Genomic DNA, 18,723 nt, shown 5'->3' on the forward strand with positions numbered 1-18,723 from the left:
GACTACTGTGTTTGTTTAAACTGGGCCGAAATTAGTCTATGGTAATAATGGGGTTTTATTCTGTGTTTATCATTGTGTCAAACTGTTACGTGCAGTAGCCACATGCAATATTGTTTTTTACATTTTCAATAGACATCGAAGGCTGGTATGAAAACAATGTATAGTTTTTGTTAAGGAGTGCCGTTGTCACCTCTGTTCCACAAATGCGAACATTGCAACTATGTTTAACAACAGAACTGACACATGTGCAACTATGGGGCATAACAGATGGAGTTGGCTTAGAACAGTGGTCACCAACCTTTTCTGAGTGAAGATCAAATTCTGAGTCAAAATGCAAACCGAGATCTACGGCGGCAATTTTTTGTATTTTTTTTTTTTTTACATGACTTAGAATACATTGACCAATAAAAAACATTTCTGTAGCAATGAGGTTTGTACAGTAGGCTATATACCCAATACATTGTCACTGCATATTGGCTATGCTTGAATTGTCCTGCCAATGTTGTTCTTCTCAGACCATTTTTTCAATGTTAATTAAAAATTTAAAATGACAGTAGGTATATGATCACACCGGTAATAGAGAATTTGTTGCATTACTTGTGAGGCACGGCTAAGTGAGGATAATAATTTGCCTCTTTTTTTTTACTGGATTTATGGCCTGAATCTGATGGTGAGTCTGATGCCCCGTTTACATGATGCCTCGTGACGTATTTCATTTCGCCGTATGTTATCTTCACAGAGTCTTGCCCCGCTACTGAAAGGACAAGTGTAGTGTTTGTAATACAAGATGGAGGAGAGCCTGTCTCGTCAGAGATGTATTTATTTTGAGAGATTGCAAAATATGACCTTTTCATTCAAGACAAGATAAATGTATTGTTTCAGGTGATAATAAAACAGATTTTGTTTAGTTATTACCTAGCTAGCTAAACGCTAGGCTAGGTTGAAGATACCATTGTATTTAGTGACCTCCACCTAATATTATCAAAAACCAACATCATTACCATCACAGTAAACTTAAACGGGAGGCAACAGTCATATAATATAATTGGCTTAACAGCCAATGTGTATTAATTAACATTACTATTAAAATAGTACACACTTATAGCGATGGGTAATTGTTTTTAAGTTGCTAGCTATCCCATAAAGCCATCACTGAATACCACATACTGTGTGTTCATCTTCTCTGGTTTGGTAACTTCCTGTTCTTCGACAGACTCTGACTGGACTGAAGAAGACGCAAAGTTTGAAAAATGTCAAAGTATGCAGCGCAAGGCGGCGTTCAACCATAAGGGGGCGTTCAACCATAAGGGGGCGTTCAACCATAAGGGGGCGTTCAATCATAAGGGGGCGTTCAACCATAAGAGGGCGTTCAACCATAAGGGGGCGTTCAACCATAAGGGGGCGTTCAATCATAAGGGGGTGTTCAACCATAAGGGGGCGTTCAACCATAAGGGGGCGTTCAACCATAAGGGGGCGTTCAACCATAAGGGGGCGTTCAACCATAAGGGGGCGTTCAACCATAAGGGGGCGTTCAACCATAAGCCGGCGTTCAACCATAAGGGGGCGTTCAACCATAAGGGGGCGTTCAACCATAAGGCGGCGTTCAACCATAAGGGGGCGTTCAACCATGAGGCGGCGTTCAACCATAAGGCGGCGTTCAACCATAAGGGGGCGTTCAACCATAAGGGGGCGTTCAACCATAAGGGGGCGTTCAATCATAAGGCGGCGTTCAACCATAAGGGGGCATTCAACCATAAGGGGGCGTTGCGTTTCCACTCCGTTCTGGAAGTCCCCGTTAAAATGCATGACATCCGGCGCAACATAAACGGAGTGCTTATGGGTGATGTGAACGAGGCTTGAGGGGAGGGAGGGAGCAGCGTAGCACTGTGTCATTTCTTCCTCATGCACCGATTCATGTTGTTACTCCTATGAGAAAGTGAAATGTTCCTCGATATTAAAAGAAGACACAAGCCGTTCATCATAACAACGCAAGCTTATGCTTATACTCAAGCTTATAACACGTTGCTATACTCATTCATTTCAGCTGCAGTGCTGGTTGTAGCATGAGTGGAAGTAGGGGGAACACACATTTTCTGGCTCATAAAAGTGTTAAACGAAGTGTTGACAGTGCTGAATAACAACGTAAACTTACTCATAAATACAGCAGCTCTTTGGTGTATTTGTTGAGTCTCTAGCTATGGTTTTAAAAGTTTTTCAATCTCACATGATCAACTTTGCTGTTCGTTCGAGGCTTCTTTTTACAGCTCGAGGAAACTGTGCAGACGCAGTGATCTGAGCTATCTGATTGGCCAGCGGTAGGCCTATAGAGGCACTTGATTTGTTCGCTGGGCCTGCCGGATAGGTGGAGTTCTACCTTCAGACACTTGAAATGGTTAAAAATGGAAACACTTTGCCTTCCCGGTGCTGGGGCTGTTGAATCAAGTGCACCAACCGCCAACAAAGCAAAATTAAGAAAAATAAAAGGAACGCTTTATCGTTGTTTTTTTTTACCGAAATGTTTGGTCATTGACATAATTCCTCGTCTTCAATGTTTATTGAAAACATAAATCAATTTGAACAATAAGCACTTGTTGTGTCTCAAATAGAGGTCGACCGGAATTAGGGCCATAAACATCAATGCCTTTCTTAAAATCAATACACAGAAGTATATTTTTTTATACCTGCATATTTAGTTAAAAGAAGTTCAAGTTAGCAGGCAATATTAACTAGGGTAATTGTGTCACTTCTCTTGCGTTCAGTGCAAGCAGAGTGCGGGTATATGCAACAGTTTGGGCCGCCTGGCTCATTGCGAACTAATTTGGCTGAATTTTACATAATTATTCCATAACATTGAAGGTTGTGCAATGTAACAGAAATATTTAGACTTAGGGTTGCCACCCATTCGATAAAATACGGAACGGTTCCGTATTTCACTGAAAGAATAAACATTTTGTTTTCGAAATTATAGTATCCGGATTTGACCATATTAATGGCCAAAGGCTCGTATTTCTGTGTTTATTATATTATAATTAAGTCTATGATTTGATATTCGATAGAGCAGTCTGACTGAGCGGTGGTAGGCAGCAACAGGCTCGTAAGCATTCATTCAAACAGCACTTTCCTGCGTTTGCCTGCAGCTCTTCTCAATGCTTGAAACACAGCGCTGTTTATGACTTCAAGCCTATCAACTCCTGAGATTAGGCTGGCAATACTTAAGTGCCTATAAGAACATCCAATAGTCAAAGGTATATGAAATACAAATGGTATAGAGAGAAATAGTTGACGCGTCATAATTCCTAACTGGGAATATTGAAAAACTGGGAATATTGAACCACCAGCTTTCATATGTTCTCATGTTCGGAGCAAGGAACTTAAACGTTAGCTTTTTTACATGGCACATATTGCACATTTACTTTCTTCTCCAACACTGTGTTTTTGCACTATTTAAACCAAATTGAACATGTTCCATTATTTATTTGAGACTAAATAGATTTTATTTATGTATTATATTAAGTTAAAATAAAAGTGTTAATTGTTCATTCAGTATTGTTATAATTGTCATTATTACATATATATATATATATATATATATATATATATATATATATATATACAAAAATCGGCATCGGCTTTTTTTGGTCCTCCAGTAATCAGTATCGGCGTTGAAAAATCATAATCTGTCGACCTCTAGTCTCAAATACTTCGTCTCTTTACAGTAGGTAGCTAGCTAATTTTAGCTGTATTGGCATTGACATCAAATCAGTCAAAACACCTCAAAACAAGATATGGTATCAAGAACAACATGAAACTAGCTAAAAACTAGTCACATACGATTCTCCACATGGCAGTTTCTTGTCATTTCTTGTAATTATCTGGCCATCCAGAATCACAACAACTCACAGACATCTGCCCCCATTTAAGCGTGAGCATGATTTTCGTGACGTTGTCAGCTAACCTATCTGTAAAGACATGTAGCTGTTGTTGTGTTTGTGAGGGAGTTGCTTTTCGCTTGGACCTTCTCCCTCGCTCAGCCTCTTGCTGCTGTAATGTGTCTGGTTAAAAACTCTTCACGAATCATGAATCCTAGTGACCTAGTGAGTCTTCTAGTTTTCTAGTTGGGTAGCATCCATGCTCCTTGGCTAACCTCTACTCTGCTCTGCTGAGCGCAGGCAAGCAAACAATGCTGCTTAGTAATGGCTAACACGCCTTTGTAGTTACAGCAGACCAGGGTTCAAATACTTTTCAAAATCATTTGTAATACTTTATCTGGGCTTGATTGAGCTTGCCCGGTATAATGTAACCAATAGAATAGTTGCAGAAGTACAAGCCCCGCCCATATGGCACTCCAGACAGGCTAGATCAAGTGCCAAAAGTATTTGAAATATTTTGAGTAGTGTTTGAACCCAGGGCTGACTTACAGACCTCAGCAACTCACTTCATTCAACACCAGATATGTGGGAAAACCCCATGGCTGCGTCCCAAATTGCACTCTATTCCCTATGTAGTTCACTACATCTGACCAGGACCCATAGGGATCTGGTCAAAAGTAGTGCACTATGTAAGATATAGGGTGCCATTTGGGAAAACCGACAGTTTCAGTTTCAGTGAGATTTTATAGTATTAGTGGAGGAGAGGGAGTAGGCTTAGCTACATTTTATTACTGGAGGCTAGAGGAAATATGTTTTGTGCAGCATTTAGCCTACAGGAAGTGTGTCAGTTTCCTTTTCTGTACAGTTTTATCACACTACCAACGACAATTTGGCTTTGTACCTTCAAGCCAGGTATAGTGTTGGAGGTACAGTGGGGCAAAAAAGTATTTAGTCAGCCAGCAATTGTGCAAGTTCTCCCACTTAAAAAGATGAGAGAGGGCTGTAATTTTCATCATAGGTACACTTCAACTATGACAGACAAAATGAGAAGAAAAAAAATCCAGAAAATCACATTGTAGGATTTTGAATGAATTTATTATGGTGGAAAATAAGTATTTGGTCACCTACAAACAAGCAAGATTTCTGGCTCTCACAGACCTGTAACTTCTTCTTTAAGAGGCTCCTCTGTCCTCCACTCGTTACCTGTATTAATGGCACCTGTTTGAACTTGTTATCAGTATAAAAGACACCTGTCCACAACTTCAAACTGTCACACTCCAAACTCCACTATGGCCAAGACCAAAGAGCTGTCAAAGGACACCAGAAGCAAAATTGTAGACCTGCACCAGGCTGGGAAGACTGAATCTGCAATAGGTAAGCAGCTTGGTTTGAAGAAATCAACTGTGGGAGCAATTATTAGGAAATGGAAGATATACAAGACCACTGATAATCTCCCTCGATCTGGGGCTCCACGCAAGATCTCACCCCGTGGGGTCAAAATGATCACAAGAACGGTGAGCAAAAATCCCAGAACCACACGGGGGGACCTAGTGAATGACCTGCAGAGAGCTGGGACCAAAGTAACAAAGCCTACCATCAGTAACACACTACGCCGCCAGGGACTCAAATCCTGCAGTGCCAGACGTGTCCCCCTGCTTAAGCCAGTACATGTCCAGGCCCGTCTGAAGTTTGCTAGAGAGCATTTGGATGATCCAGAAGAAGATTGGGAGAATGTCATATGGTCAGATGAAACCAAAATAGAACTTTTTGGTAAAAACTCAACTCGTCGTGTTTGGAGGACAAAGAATGCTGAGTTGCATCCAAAGAACACTATACCTACTGTGAAGCATGGGGTGGAAACATCATGCTTTGGGGCTGTTTTTCTGCAACGGGACCAGGACGGCTGATCCGTGTAAAGGAAAGAATAAATGGGGCCATGTATCGTGAGATTTTGAGTGAAAACCTCCTTCCATCAGCAAGGGCATTGAAGATGAAACGTGGCTGGGTCTTTCAGCATGACAATGATCCCAAACACACCGCCCGGGCAACGAAGGAGTGGCTTCGTAAGAAGCATTTCAAGGTCCTGGAGTGGCCTAGCCAGTCTCCAGATCTCAACCCCATAGAAAATCTTTGGAGGGAGTTGAAAGTCCGGAGATCTGCATATAGGAATGGGCCAAAATACCAGGAACAGTGTGTGAAAACCTTGTGAAGACTTACAGAAAACGTTTGACCTCTGTCATTGCCAACAAAGGGTATATAACAAAGTATTGAGATAAACTTTTGTTATTGACCAAATACTTATTTTCCACCATAATTTGCAAATAAATTCATTAAAAATCTTACAATGTGATTTTCTGGATTTTTTTCCCTCATTTTGTCTGTCATAGTTGAAGTGTACCTATGATGAAAATTACAGGCCTCTCTCATCTTTTTAAGTGGGAGAACTTGCACAATTGGTGGCTGACTAAATACTTTTTTGCCCCACTGTATATGTTGAGGCTCAGGGCCCTATTTTCTATCCACACGCTCACACACATGAACACACACACACACAGGATAGACATTTTCAACTAAACCATGTGCTCAAACAGGAAATGCAATACATATTTATTTGGGGTGAGGTGTAGATAGGAAACATACAGAAACATTCAGTCAGGCCAAGGAGTTGATACATATAGGAGTGATTAGGAGATTAGTTTCCAGTGTACTTAATTTGATAGTGCCCTTATGTTGAAGTAGTGAAGAAAAGTGCTGAGGCTACTATCACTGCTATTACTATTCCAATGAAGTGGAACGACATTGTTGCAGATTTCATGCAGAAAGTTGTGATTCGTTATGAAGGAGGCAGAGTGTTTTAACCCTATCCCAAAGCTTAACCTTTACCTTAACCATTTGGAATGAGTGCCTAACCTTAACCCTTAATGTAGTGCACATAGGTGCCATTGCCTGCCGTTTCGCCCTTGAGCATGGTGACGCTACTTAACCCCCCACAACAACAGCTCCCCGAGCGCCCAGTGTGGCAGCCCCAGCACCTCTCCAAAACCTCTATATGTATGCGTGTCTTTCGGAGGGGGTTGGGTTAAAAGCGGAAGCACAATTTCGGTTGGACCTTGTGTGCAATTAACTAACAAGGTGATCTTCATGTTAACTTAATCAAAATAGTCATGTACCACTGACCACCAGTTGGTGTAGCGCACATGTCCACACTAGCCCGATTTCATCAAGTGCGTGGAGATCGCAGTAGAGATTTCATGTGGGGCCTACAGTCACACGAGAGAAGCAGTGAGTATGTTACAATGTTGTTGTTTTTTCTGCTTAGTGTCAAGGGGTTGTGAGGTGGGAGGAGCTATGGTAATAGCAGCCAGCTGTGGCTCTCATCTCCACTCCTCTCCACTCCCCCTCTTCTCTTCCCTCCACTCTCCTCCCCTCTCCTCCCCTGATGGTATGTCGGGGGGGGGATAGAAAGTCACAGTGTGTAAAAATAGAAATCATCCCAAATCAAACATTAGATACTGTTAAAACATTCGCATGGAGAAAAGAACCAGGTCTGGACGGATTTCCCATAAAATTGTATTCAACATTCTGGGACAAAGTAGTGCCCTATTTACTCAAATGACAACACGTGTCACTCAATTCAGTACTTCCTGGTTCCATGTATCAAACAGTTATTTCCTTTATATTAAAACAGGAACATCTGGAGAGTCCCCTGCAGATTACAGGCCTATACAGTAAGTTAAATCAGTTGTGAATAAAATAGCAACAAAACTCATAAGCAACAGAATAGCAAACGTCTTGCCAGACCTGATACATATTAATCCAATGGGATTCATTAAAAAATAGATAGTTAGAAACAAATACAACAACATGTTTTAGTATAATACAATACGCAAAAAAACAAGATGTAGATTTATCAATATTGGCTGTTGGTGCTGAAAAGGCTTTCGACCATCTTGTATGGCCTTTTCTATTCAAAACTTTGGAAGCCCTCAACTTTCCAGCTAAAATGTAAAAAATCATACAAGTATTATATAAATGTCCGAAAGCAAAAATATACACACAAAAAACATCTGATGAATTCGCTTTAGAAAGGGGCACAAGACAGGGATTTTTTCTCTCCTCTCTCCTGTTTGCACTTAGGTTGCCATTTATTGTCATGAATCTTGCCCTGGAGGCTGCTCTGTAGGGTTGTCACTAGCTGGTACAGCCACAAAGTCATAACCCTAACCCTAACCCTAACCTTAACCACACTGCTAACCCTAATGCCTAACCCTAACCTTAAATTAAGACCAAAAAGCACATTTTTGTTTGCATGAAATGTTACAATACAGCCAAATTTGACTTTTCAACTGGCCCATCAAGCTGAAATCGCCCAGTTCTGCCTCCAGGGCAAGATTCATGACAATAAATGTCAACCTGCTGTTTGCACTGGCAATTGAACCGCTTGCAGAAAGAATTAGACAGGACCCAAACGTAACAGGTATCGGTATTGGTAAGCATGAATAACAACTAAATGTATTTGCGGACGATCTCCTGATATACCTGACATACCTGATATTTTCAGAATACTCTAAAATCTCAGGATATTAAAACCCACCCCTATAGAATAATCCTCGGATAGCTTTTCAGAATTCACTGATAAATTGCTCACATGGAAAACTAAAGGCACGGAAACCCGTAAATTACTTGGTAATGGGAAATACAATAATTTCCATGACAGAATTAAAAAGCAAGTTTGAACAGACTAATATAGAGATTTTCAAATACATACAACTTAAAAGTTTTATATCACAAAATGTCGATCTGAAATCTTTTTGGACATCAGATCAATGTTTAGGGGATCCTATTTGAGTCCGAAAATGATACTCGTATGATAGGTAAGATATGCAAACATTGCAGAGAGCCTATCCAACTGACAATCTCTGAGAAAAAAATATTGGAACCAAGACCTAAAAAGAACTGATATTGGCACAAAATGGAGGGAGTGTTGGAACATAACTAATGAGATTACAGTTAATGAAAATGTATGCATAATCCAGTATAAACAAATGCATAGAATTGATTATACAAGAGACAAAATTCACAAATTCTACAGCACAACGACAGAGTCATGTCTTAAGTGTAAAACAAACAAAGACTCAATAACTCACACTTCCTGGGAGTGCTATAAAGTCCAAAAGTTATGGTCGAAGGTAGAAAGTTGGCTATCAGAAGTTTTACAATTTAAGTTGACTTTTAATCCATCTATCTGCATTTTTCAAGACATGTCATATGAATGTGCGGTGAGATACCTAATGCGTTGGGTAATTATTTTTGAAAAATGTTTTATTAAAAACTGGAAATCTAATGATCCTCCTTCGTTTAAGCGGCAATCAGCAGTAGAAACAATAACAAAGCGTTTTCCCCATCCCTGTTTCGGGTAAAAAGCTGAGTGATTGGGCTGATTAAATGTAACCACTCTCAAATTCATAGACAGAGCTATGGATGCAAGGACTGACCACCCATGATATCAAAATAGTTTTAACCATGTTTTGGGGCTATAGAGTGATTGTTTACATGTACTTTGTTTACAGACATTGGATTAAAACAAGCTTATATTTTGGGTTCTGATGGGGTATGACAGTTTAACTAAGCACTTATGCATTTATAAGTTATATTCTTCAAGAATCAATTTGTGTATTTATTAGTGTTCCCTATTAGCTGCAGCCAAGGCAGCAGCTGCTCTTCCTAGGGTCCAAACACATCAAAGGACTTACATCACGCATAAAACAAAAGACAAAACAGTACATAATTATTACACCACTGTGTATCTACAATACAAAATGTATAATACCACCATACAACAATATTACAATGTACGTATGTGTAGAGTGCGTGTTGTAGCGTGTGTGTTCGTATGTGTGTATCTGTACCTGTGTGTATGTATCTCTCTTCACAGTCCCCGCTGTTCCATAATATGTCTTTTTATACTTTTTTTAAAATCTGATTCTACTGCTTGCATCAGTTTACTGATGTGGAATAGAGTTCCATGTAGTCTTGGTTCTATGAAGTACTGTGCGCCTCCCATAGTCTGCTCTTGACTTGGTGATTTTGGAGAGAGCTCTGGAGGCATGTCTTGTGGGGTATGGGTGTCTGAGCATTGTGATAGTAGTATAAACAGACAGCTCATGCATTCATCATGTCAATACTTCTTACAAAAACAAGTAGTGATGAAGTCAATCTCTCCTCCACTTTGAGCCATGAGAGATGTACTTGCATGTTATCAACGTTAGCTCTCTGTGTACATTTAAGGGCCAGCCGTGCTGTCCTGTTCCTAGCCAATTGTAATTTTCCGAGGTCCCTCTTTTTGGCACCTGACCACACGACTGAACAGTAGCCCAGGTGCGATAAAACTAGGGCCGTAGGACCTGCCTTTGTAATGGCTTTCTTCCTGGGATGAAGGAGAGGACCAAAATGCAGCGCAGTTAGTGTTCAACATGTTTAATAAAGAATGACAATAACGTGAACACTATACAAACTACAAAATAACAAACGTGAAAACCGAGACAGTCCTATCTGGTGCAGAACACAAACACAGAGACAGGAAACAACCACCCACAATCCCCAACACAAAACAAGCCACCTATATATGATTCTCAATCAGGGACAACGATTGACAGCTGTCTCTGATTGAGAACCATATTAGGCTGAACACAGAAACAGACGAACTAGACACACAACATAGAATTCCCACCCAGCTCACGTCCTGACCACCACTAAACAAGCAAAACACATAAGAACTCTAGTCAGGACGTTACAGTTTTGTTGATAGTGTTAAGGCAGCGAAACACTTTATTATGGACAGACTTCTCCCCATTTTAGCTACTATTGTATCAACATGTTTTGACCATGACAGTTGAATTTGTAACATGCGCCGAATACAACAGGTGTAGACCTTACAGTGAAATGCTTACTTACAAGCCCTTAACCAACAATGTAGTTTTAAGAAAAAAAAGTGTTAAGAAAGTATTTACTAAAATAAACTGAAGTAAAAAATAAAATAAAAATAAATAAGAAGACATTTTTTCCCCAATAACTAATAATTAAGGAGCAACAATAAAATAACAGTAGCGAGGCTATATACAGGAGGTACCGGTACAGAGTCAATGTGCGGAGGCACCAGTCACCAGTCAGGTAACTGAGGTAATATGTACATGTAGGTAGAGGTAAAGTAACTTTGCATGGCTAATAAACAGAGAGTAGCAGCAGTGTAAAAATGAGGGTGTGGTGGGGATAATGCAAATAGTCTGGGTAGCCATTTGATTAACTGTTCAGTAGTCTTATGGCTTGGGGGTAGAAGCTATTAAAAAGCCTTTTGGACCTAGACTTGGCGCTCCGGTACCGCTTGCCATGCGCAAGCAGAGAGAACAGTCTATCACTAGGGTGGCTGGAGTCCTTGGCAATTTGTTGGGCCTTCCTCTGACACCGCCTGGTATAGAGGTCCTGGATGGCAGGAAGCTTGGCCCCAGTGATGTACTGGGCCGTATGCACTACCCTCTGTAGTGCCTTGCAGTCGGGGGCCGAGCAATTGCCATAGCAGGCAATTTCAGCAAATCAGCAGTCATTTGGGTAAGTGCCGTGCTTGTTGAATGTGATCTGTTGTCAATTTGTTTACAGTAAAATAGCATTGTATCTGGTCAAACACAATTTTTCCAAAAGTTCACTAAGTAAACAGGCTGATTGGTTGGCTATTGGAGCCAGTAAAGAGGGCTTTACTATTCTTAGGTAGCGGAATTACTTTTGCTTCCCTCCAGGCCCTGAGGGCACACACTTTCTAGTCAGCTTAGATTGAAGATGTGGCAAATAGGAGTGGCAATATCATCTGCAATTATCCTCAGTAATTTTCTATCCAAGTTGTCAGACCACAGACCATATTTTTTCACCTCTTCCACACTCACTTTATGGAATTCAAATTACAATGTTTGTCTTGCATAATTTTATCAGTTATACTTGGATGTGTAGTGTCTGCGTTTGTTGTTGTCATGCTAATCTTGCCAATGAAAAAATCAATAAAGTAATTGGCAATATCAGTGGGTTTTGTGATGAATGAGCCATCTGATTCAATTAATAATGGAGCTGAGTTTGCCTTTTTGCCCAACATTTCAATTAAGGTGCTCCAAAGTTTTTACTTTCATTCTTTATATAATTTATCTTTGTTTCATAGTATAGTTTCTTATTTTTATTCAGTTTAGTCACATGATTTCTCCATTTGCAGTACGTTTGCCAATTGGTTGTGCAGCCAGACTTATTTGCCATTGCCCTTGACTCATCCCTCTCAACCATAACATTTTTAAATTCCTCATCAATCCACGGGGATTTAACAGTATTTACAGTCATTTTTTTAATGTGTGCATGCTGGAATAAGAGATTTCATAAATGTGTGAAGTGCAGCGTCTGGTTGCTCCTCATTACACACCACGGACCAACAAATATTCTTTACATCATCAACATATGAATCACAACTAAACTTATTTTATGACTTCTTATACACTATATTAGGCCCAGCATTTGGGACTTTGGTTTTCCTAGATTGGCTACTATATTGTGATCTCTACATCCGATGGATTTGGATACTGCTTTAAAGCAAATTTCTGCAGCATTAGTAAAGATATGATCAATACATGTTAATGATTTCATTCCTGTGCTGTTTGTAACTACCCTGGTAGGTTGACTGATAACCTGAACCAGGTTGCAGATACTGGTTACAGTTTGAAGCTTTTTTAAAAAGTGGGCAGATTGATGAAAGCCAGTCAATATTTAAATCACCCAGAAAATATACGTCTCTGTTGATATCACATACATTATCAAGCATTTCACACATATTATCCAGATACTGACTGTTAGCACTTGGTGCTCTATAGCGGCTTCCCACAATAATTGGCTATAGGTGAGGCAGATTAACCTGTAGCCATGTTACTTCAACAGTATTTAACATGAGATCCTCTCTAAGTTTTACAGGAATGTGGTTCTGATTATAAACAGCAACACCTCCACCATTGGCATTTCTGTATTTTCTGTAGCCAAGATGATTCGGATGGACTCTATCATTCCTGTAGAATATCTTCTGTTTCCAGAAGGTGTCAAAGTTAATTGTAAAAGTGATTACACCAGAGAGCTATAGTAATATTTTATTTCAGTGCTAGAATCAATTCTTTAAAATCAATTTTCAGAAGTTCTGAGCTAGCCCTCCTAATGTCGTTTCACCCGAGCTCTTGGCAACTGTCGTAGAATGGTTGTAAGCAGCCTTGTAATGTCCTGTACCCGTGCTCCAGGATAGCACAGGATTTTTGCCCCGGGAACCATGATGTTCCTTACGATAGAACTGCCGACGATGAAAGCTGCTGCTGAGGAGGTCAGGCTGCTCTTTCGCCTTGAGTGGTTTCGCAAACTCCTCGAGGACAGAGGGACGGTGGGGCCCGATGGAGCCGAGCCAGCAGTAGTATCCACGCTGGATGATGAATGATCCGGAGTCTCAAGACAGTCTCACTGTCTGTTGAAGGTGGGAGCTGAGGATCTGAACCCGAGGTAGATGCCATCGGAGAGGGATCCGGAACAGAGGGCGAAGGCGCAGGTACCTCCGAAGCCCCCAGGGAAGAACCCGCCGAAGTCTCTAGATCCAGGGCGGCTTAACATCTCCAAGGAGGCCCCCCTTGCCAGAGGATGCTGTTTTTGATTTCCACGGCGAGTGACATACAGTACATTCGGAAAGTATTCAGACCACTTCCCGTTTTCCATATTTTGTTACGTTACAGCCTTATTCTAAAATGGATTAAATCATATTTTTCACTCATCAATTTACATACAATACCCAATAATGACAAGGAGAAAACAGGTTTTTATTCAATTTAAAAAAACAGAAATACCTTATTCGCATAAGTATTCAGACCCTTTGCTATGAGACTCGAACTTGAGCTCAGGTGCATCCTGTTTCCATTGATCATATTTGAGATGTTTCTACAACTTGATTGGAGTCCACCTGTGGTAAATTCTATTGATTGGACATGATTTGGAAAGGCACACACCTGTCTATATATGTTCTCACAGTTGACAGTGCATGTCAGAGCAAAAACCAAGCCATGAGGTTGAAGGAATTGTCCGTAGAGTTCCGAGACAGGATTGTGTCGAGGCACAGACCTGGGGAAGGTTACCAAAACATTTCTGCAGCATTGGTAACCAAGAACACAGTGGCCACCATCATTCTTTAATGGAAATAGTTTGTAACCACCAAGACTCTTCCTCTTCCGGCCAAACTGAGCTATCTGGGGAGAAGGGCCTTGGTCTGGGAGGTGACCAAGCACCCCATGGTCACTCTGAAAAAGCTCTGGAGTTCCTCTGTGGAGATGGGAGAACCTTCTAGAATGACAACCATCTCTGCAACACCACCAATCAGGCCTTTGTGGTAGAGTGGCCAGATGGAAGCCACTCCTCAGTAAGAGGCACATGACAGCCTGCTTGGAGTTTGCCAAAAGGCTTCTAAAGGACTCTGACCATGAGAAACAAGATTCTATGGTCTGATGAAACCAAGATTGAACTCTTTGACCTGAATGCAAAGTGTGAAGTCTGGAAGAAACCTGGCACCATCCCTACGGTGAAGCGTGGTGGTGGCAGCATCATGCTGTGGGGATGTTTTTCAGCGGCAGGGACTGGAAGACTAGTCAGGATTGAGCGAAAGATGAACGGAGAAAAGTACAGAGAGCAACTTTTTTTGTGTTTTTTTAACCCCCCTTTTCTCCCCAATTTCTATCTTGTCTCATCGCTGCAACTCCCCAACTGCCTCGGGAGGCAAAGGTCGAGTCATGCGTCCTCCGAGACATGACCACCAAACCGTACTTCTTAACACCCGCCGGTTTAACCCGGAAGCCAGCCCTATGGGACTCTTGATCGCAGCCGGTTGTGATAAAGCATGGGATCGAACCCGGGTCTGTAGTGACCCAATCTAGCAATGTGATGCAGTGCCTTAGACCGCTGCGCACTCGGGAGGCCCCAGTACAGAGAGATCCTTGATGAAAACCTGCTACAGTGCACTCAGGACCTCAGACTGGGGTGAAGGTTCACCTTCCAACCCTAAGCACACAGCCAAGTCAATGCAGGAGTGGCTGAAACTAACTGCAGCTCTTTGTTAAGTCTCTGAATTCTGTCACCCGTAGTTTTTTACCTGACCTGGCAACCTAACCAGATAAAATTCCAGAACTTGTACAGTATGAATTGATTAATCTGTTGTTAAAAGGGCTATGATGTGACCAGAGTTTTTCTAATCAGGTCTTAAAGAAAAGCTAGAAAAACTCATGTCCTTGTGGAGGATGAAAACCCTGTCAAACTGAAATCTTGTACTTGTTCATATTAATTATGTTTTAAAGAAGGACTAGAGGAATTTCTTATACACAGACATAGAAAAAGCAAAATGATTGGACAATAAAACCCACAGGGCTGAGCTAGCTTTATTCAGGTTTGCATCGTGTAGTCCTGCCCTATGCAACTAAAAGCCGAATAAAAAATGTACTCACAGTCAATGTCAGCTATTTTGTTTATTCATTAATTCCAGTTAATAATTGTGGATTAAAAAAGTATAGGTAGCCTAGTCAGCCCGAGTTTGAATACAAATCAAATGGATCCCATTCACGTTTTCTCACAAACAAATGGACTATAAATACACAACGTTACTGCTTCGTTTACCCTGGCCAGAGGGACAGGGTGCCTAGTAGGCTAGACTATGCAACTGCTGTTGTTAGTAGCCTTCAGTTGATCAGACTGAAAAATAGTCTAGTTTCCATGCTATACAGCATGTCAGATCGCTTGTGTTTAGGTATATAGGCTGCTACATTTATGTAAGAGTTGTTGCTTGTGTCTGTCGGGAGTGATGTGTTATCGCGCCAGCTAAATAAATATCGGAGGAAAGTGGAGAGCACGCCTTGAGTTTTGTGCGACCTGCGATTTCTGTGAATCTGATTGCGCAAGACACGCAAAGAGCCTACTGCAGCACCCCGATGTGAAGGACAAAAATTGCGCGCGAGTTGACAAATGATGCACTTTGCGCCGCTTTTTGAAGCTTTGCGTCAATATATTTTATAAAACTAAATCAAAAGTGGTGTGGCGTGGTCACACCTGATTGAAAAGTGCTATGGGAAGTGTCGCCTCGCCCCACGGTTTCCCGGCGGGCTTGGGTCTATAGGTCTATTCTCTCTCATTCAGCACACTATGGTGTCTGAGCTTCAGCTATGAAACGGCCTACAACAGAGATGTTCAGTTACCTCTGGGTTTTATTTTCTACCTGTCAGTTAATGGATTAATGTTTGGCCTGAGAGTCTGAATCAGAGAAAATGAAGGTCATCCTCAGGGGCCATGGCCATTGTCTCCAGAGTCCAGACAGCTACGTCATTCTGACAAGTCTAACATCCCTGAGACAATAGGGCCATGTGGGGTGAATAGACTTCTAACCCGGTCGGCAGACATTGATATCAGGTGCTAAGGTGACAGGCAATTGTGACTAGCTAGCCCACAGGTGACTAGCTACAGGTCAGGTAGAGCTCTTATGAATGATTGAGGTGAACATTGCTCTTGTGTGGATGACTCGCAGTGTTTTTCTCCAGAGGTTAAACTACTGTGACTATCTAGCCTTGAGGTGTGACTTGCCTACAGGCAGACTCCTATGAATGATTGAGGGGGTCCATTGGTCCCGTGTGGCTGATTCGCTGTGTTTTTCTCGCCAGATGCTAAGGTGACTATAGCTACTGTGACTGTAGTCTCTGTCGTCTCATAGCTGCCGAGGCTGGGCCAGCGAGACGACTGTGACTATTGGCTAGGCCAAAGGTACACTATTGAATGATTGCTCCTATGTGACTCACTGTGTTTCCCTCTAGATGTGGAGCAGAAGGAGGAGGATGGAGAGGATACAACCAAGAACGAGGTACGTCACCCACTGTCTTCATTCTGCCGTGTTGTGTAACGTCGTCAGTCAATCGGTCAATCAATGGTTCGGTCTCTGTAGGTATGTCGATTCTCCACCTTTCTCGGGAAGTGTGGACTTGTACAGTTGCTTAGCTTTTGGCGTGGATTTAACAATGGTGGAAACGCCCTCCGGTCAGTGCTTACATCAAGTCTATGCTTGATGGGGAGTGTCGAAGTAGAGGCTCCTGGAAGAGGCCTCAGTCAGGGCCTTCGTTAGGACGGACCACATGTTCGGGGATGGTGATGCTGGACTAGGGGGAAGGTTTTCTTTTAGTAGATGATTTGTATAATATCACGGCCTCTTGGACTTGTGAAATGGTACCTAATGGAGTATAGATCTGACATATCAAATACACTTGGTGCCCAGTCCGACACGGAAGGTCCTCGCGTTGGTCGATGGCGTCAGCAGGCTCGCCACGCCAGGCTGTGATTGGTTGAGACTGTAGCGGGTTGCCACGGCTCTGGAAGAGGCAGTTTGTGCTCCTTGCTGTTTGACCAGTTGCACATGGTCTGCATTGGGCTACAGTTTTGTGAAAGAGTCATCATCTCTTTCTGGAGCACACACCTCATCCCTCCACACCCCCAAAAAAGAAAAATAGCAAAGAATTGCTACTCCGCCTAGCAACCGTATTAGCCAGCAGTTTCAGCAGTGATAGCATGAAACTTTGCCTGCGTCATCTTCCTCCCTCTGCAAACATGCAAAATCCTAGCAGAGCAAACAAACATCAAACTAATACGTTAGTTCATTTCTTTCTTTTGGTTTTCTTCTTTGTATCCCTTTAAACAGGGAGTTGGAGGCCCTGGGACAGGCAGGCTGCGTGGCTCCGTCAGTCTGCGTCAGAGGCCCATGCCCAGAGTAACCTTCCAGGCCGGTGACCCATATTACATTAGCAAGAGGACCAGGGAGGAGTGGCTGGCTAAATGGAAGATGGAGGTGAGTACAGTGCCACCCACCGGCTGGCTGTCTCGCCACTGTCTCAGGCAGGCTTTGACTCTTAGGGGTGCCCAAACTGCCCATTGTGTCTTGGGGATGCCTGATGTTGATATTTTTTACAGTTGTGGGGCTTATGCGTGGGCTCTAGAGCTGACCACAAAGATTTCTTATGGGGATGATTGGTTCCCAGTCCTCTCTAGCCATCCTGTTATTCAAACCTGGTCTCAGGGATTACAGATGGTTCAGAGCTGCCTGTCTGTTAGGGTTAGCAAGAGTCCAATAGACAGGGCATTCATAGCCAAGTGGACCGGAATTTGTTGGGTGCTTTCACAGCCAAGTGTATTTGATGGGTCATTTGATTTATCATAGAGGTACCATTTATTTCATTGGCTTTGTAGGGTGTTTGAGTCTCCTGGAGTTTCCTTCCTGTCTCTGTAGAGCCTACTTCAGTGCACCATTGTTGACCAATGATAAATGACCACTAATTGTTGTTGCTCACTCGCATTTTCTGTTGCCTCGGTTTAGTTCCCACTATACAGCCCAAAGTCACGTTATAGTCATGGTCCAAGCTATGAACTTGCACCAGTCAGAGACTAATCTAGCCTCCATCTAAATCCAAACTCATTTGAAGTATATTTGCCATGTAATAAGCTAATTGTAAATCTTACTCACCAGTAAGAATCTAAACTAAGGAGAGCAAACCAATAAGATCATTTACAAGATCGTTCTTACCACATTTGCACACACTGAATATAGATTTTTTCTATTGTGTTATTGACTGTACGTTTGTTTATCCCATGTGTATCTCTGTGTTGTTTGTGCCGCACTGCTTTGCTTTATCTCGGCGAAGTCGCAGTTGTAAATGAGAACTTGTTCTCAACTGGCCTACCTGGTTAAATAAAGGTGAACAAAAATATATATATATATATATTGTGACTA

General features: G+C 41.9%; 1 protein-coding gene across 4 annotated transcripts in view; it reads left to right on the forward strand.

The window, feature by feature from the left end:
- Nucleotides 1-18,723, forward strand: part of LOC129811927 (DNA (cytosine-5)-methyltransferase 3A-like) — a 76,342-nt gene that overhangs the window by 24,690 nt on the left and 32,929 nt on the right. For 3 of the 4 annotated variants that reach the window (XM_055863701.1, XM_055863703.1, XM_055863702.1), the window contains exons 5-6: nt 16,763-16,809; nt 17,638-17,784. In XM_055863701.1, the coding sequence (XP_055719676.1) occupies nt 16,763-16,809; nt 17,638-17,784 (194 nt within the window). The remainder of the gene's footprint in view (nt 1-16,762; nt 16,810-17,637; nt 17,785-18,723) is intronic. The other variant, XM_055863704.1, reaches the window with a different exon arrangement.

This window comes from Salvelinus fontinalis, chromosome 15, assembly GCF_029448725.1.
Source record: "Salvelinus fontinalis isolate EN_2023a chromosome 15, ASM2944872v1, whole genome shotgun sequence".
NCBI classification, from domain to species: domain Eukaryota; kingdom Metazoa; phylum Chordata; class Actinopteri; order Salmoniformes; family Salmonidae; genus Salvelinus; species Salvelinus fontinalis.